The sequence below is a fragment of the Bombus flavifrons genome, unplaced genomic scaffold, assembly GCF_040668555.2.
Source record: "Bombus flavifrons isolate JBK064 unplaced genomic scaffold, iyBomFlav1_principal scaffold0023, whole genome shotgun sequence".
NCBI lineage: Eukaryota > Metazoa > Arthropoda > Insecta > Hymenoptera > Apidae > Bombus > Bombus flavifrons.
The window spans coordinates 467,324-470,254 of record NW_027184768.1 but is presented as its reverse complement, the minus strand read 5'-3'; the positions used below and the strand labels follow the sequence as shown (position 1 = coordinate 470,254).

General features: G+C 31.1%; 1 protein-coding gene across 1 annotated transcript; it reads left to right on the top strand.

Moving 5' to 3' along the window:
• Nucleotides 1-557: 557 nt before the first annotated feature.
• On the top strand, nt 558-2,381 carry LOC138189257 (alpha-ketoglutarate-dependent dioxygenase alkB homolog 4-like; the record flags this gene model as incomplete). The annotated part of the gene is made up of 5 exons (XM_069131389.1): nt 558-583; nt 950-1,064; nt 1,345-1,437; nt 1,553-1,983; nt 2,203-2,381. Coding segments are annotated over 5 exons (816 nt in total), but the record flags the coding sequence as incomplete, so codon positions are not given.
• Nucleotides 2,382-2,931: the final 550 nt, after the last annotated feature.

Below are 2,931 nucleotides of genomic sequence, written 5' to 3'. Positions count from 1 at the left end.
ATGTTGTAAATTAATAGCTTGAATCTTACAAATTAATAACGCAAATGTTGTAAATTGATAATTTAATTCGAAAAAGTTCAATTCTTCGATGTTCATTGTACGATGGTTGAAACACAAATGACATCGCACGAAAGTCGTGTGTTCCTTGTATACCTGTTGGTATACACTTGGCAATGTGCTAATGTTCTGTCAAAAGAAGATTGTAAAAAGATTATCAGTTGAAAAGTTTATTATAAAGGCATTATTATAAACGAGGAGATTTATAGTCGATAGTAAATTATTCTAGTAATTTCGAATAAAGTTAACACGTATAGAAGACCCAACCAACGTATTACCCTTCTTATGCTATCGCATCGACATTGTCCTTTAGTTCCCTGACTTTCGCGTACTATGTGTCTAAAATATGTATACATATGTACATATGAATATAGTTCGAAATAAGTATTTAGCGACTTTTAAGTTCTTTGTTACTTATTAAAGGATGGAAACAGTGCGTTCTTGTGGTTGAAAGGGAATAAGATCTTGTCTTCTCTGCGAAACTGAACATAAGATTGTGAAACCCAATCTTAAGACTCATTTTGAGGTTATGTCCCAAAAGTTTGTCTTTTTTACAAATAAGTTTTCTATTATGTTATATACTTGGACAATTAATTTATTTGGTAGCATTGCTATTTTTAATATTTTTTATGAAAGATTTAAATTATTTATTTATTATTTAATTTATCCGTCAATGAAACAAATGATTTTCTAACGCAAGTATGTAATTTTTAATGTAGGCAGTATGTATTAATGTAGGCAAAGTTACTGTTTTATGTACAAAATATGAAAGGTAACGTTGTTATTGAACTAGATAATTTACTTTTTTATTAAATTTACACACATAACATTTAAAATTTGTTTCTATGTCTTATTAACTATTATGGATTATAATATTTTAGAAATGTTCCAGTTATGTATATTGTCCAAACTGTGACAAATCGTGGCCTGGTTGGGATGCTGATCTTTACAAAAATCATCCGTATCATCGAGGAACAGCCATAGAATTTCCTGGTGTATATATAAAGGTATTTACTTACCTGTATCCGATACATCCTTCCATTATTTAATTTCTAATTCGTGGTAATATTATTCGTTAATTTTCCCTTTCAAACTAATTTACATTTAAGAATATAACAAGAGATTATCAACCATCAATTATAAAAAAAGAAGTAAGATTTTTTAGTGAAGAGAACTTGATAAAAAGTATTGTTAGAATAATAATTTTATTATTATTATTTATATTTGAGATAATATTCGTAAGAAATTAATATTAACCTATTGTTTTATATTCACTTTTATACAAAGCTAGATTTTCTAAATCCTTGGGAAATTAATTCATTGAAGAACGCGCTTGAAAAAATACCTTGGGAAGTTTCTCAGAGTGGAAGAAGGAAACAGGTATTTCAAACAGTATAATATATAACTACATTTATTATTATAAAATTTTGAGATATCGATAAAGTTTATTAATAGATAAGATAGGAAGATTTAAGACATAATTTAAAAACTCCAGAATTTTGGTCCAAAATGCAACTTCAAGAAAAGAAAGCTTCAGTTGGGTTTTTTTGATGGTTTTCCAAAGTCTACTCAATTTGTGCAACAAAAATTTTGCCAAGTACCCATGCTTAATAATTTCCAAACGGTAGAACAATGTACTTTAGAGTATGATTCGCTACGAGGAGCTTCAATAGATCCACATATCGATGACTGCTGGATTTGGGGTGAAAGAATAGTTACTGTGAATGTCATGGGTAACTCAGTTTTAACAATGAGTCCTTACCATGGTCCAGATACAAAATATAATTTAGAAAGCGTTGCAGAGTATTCCACTATACTCGAAGGCTTCGAATTTGATACAAATGATAAAAATGAAAGTAATAAAGATATCGTTGTAAGGCTCCCAATGCCAGAGGGATCGCTTATGATTCTTTATGATAGTGCAAGGCAAGAAATTTTTCTTACAGACATGGCGAATTAGTACTTAAACATCTATATCGTATTATATTTCTGTAATTGTTTGGCAAATTTAGTTATACAATTATTTTAATTGTCAGGTACAACTTGAGAAAGTATTTTATAACATAGATAAAATAGAATATAATGAATGTGAATTTTATTGCATTATTTACATAATTACTAGATTCTCTTCTATATTTTTTGTAGGTATAAATGGGAACATTGTGTTTTAAGAGAAGATATAACTTCTAAGCGAATTTGTTTGGCTTATCGCGAATTAACTCCTCCATATTTATGCACCTCAACAAATAATGAAATAGTCAAAGAACTCTTAAAGAGAGCTTCGGTCTTTCAATGAAGTGTAACTAAGGTTTGAAAATAATTTATTCCAACAAAGTATGTAATATAAAATTTGTACGAAATATTTGTACGTTTCATTATGTATTATGAAAATATATTAGATCCTTCTATATGTCGGAGAGGAAAGAACACCGGAGCCTCTGGAATGCTGGATAATCCCGCAACATTGTAACCTAAAGCCTACTATAGCTGTAATTAAACAATTGTAGTTATTCAACCTAATTGTAATTGTCCGAGATTTGTGATAGTAAGCTTGGGCTCGAGGCGATAGCCAGTCACCGAACGTAGCCGCGGTCACGGGATGAACGCTTTGCCTAACAAAGGTATGAAGTAATTCTATAGCTCTCCTTAAAAGAAATATCTCTGGCGACACACGACAGTAAACATTCCAACGGTCTCTGTCCCGTGGCCACACGCAGTCCCTATTCTTCGAATAAGATGATTGCCAGATGTCGATGTGTCTCCACAGTACGTGATCAGCTAGCCCGAGGGCCGTTATAAACACTAAGATCTAGTTACCTAAAGTCCTTCAAACAGATAAACAGTCTTTGTCCCAACTACGGGAAGATAGGGGAG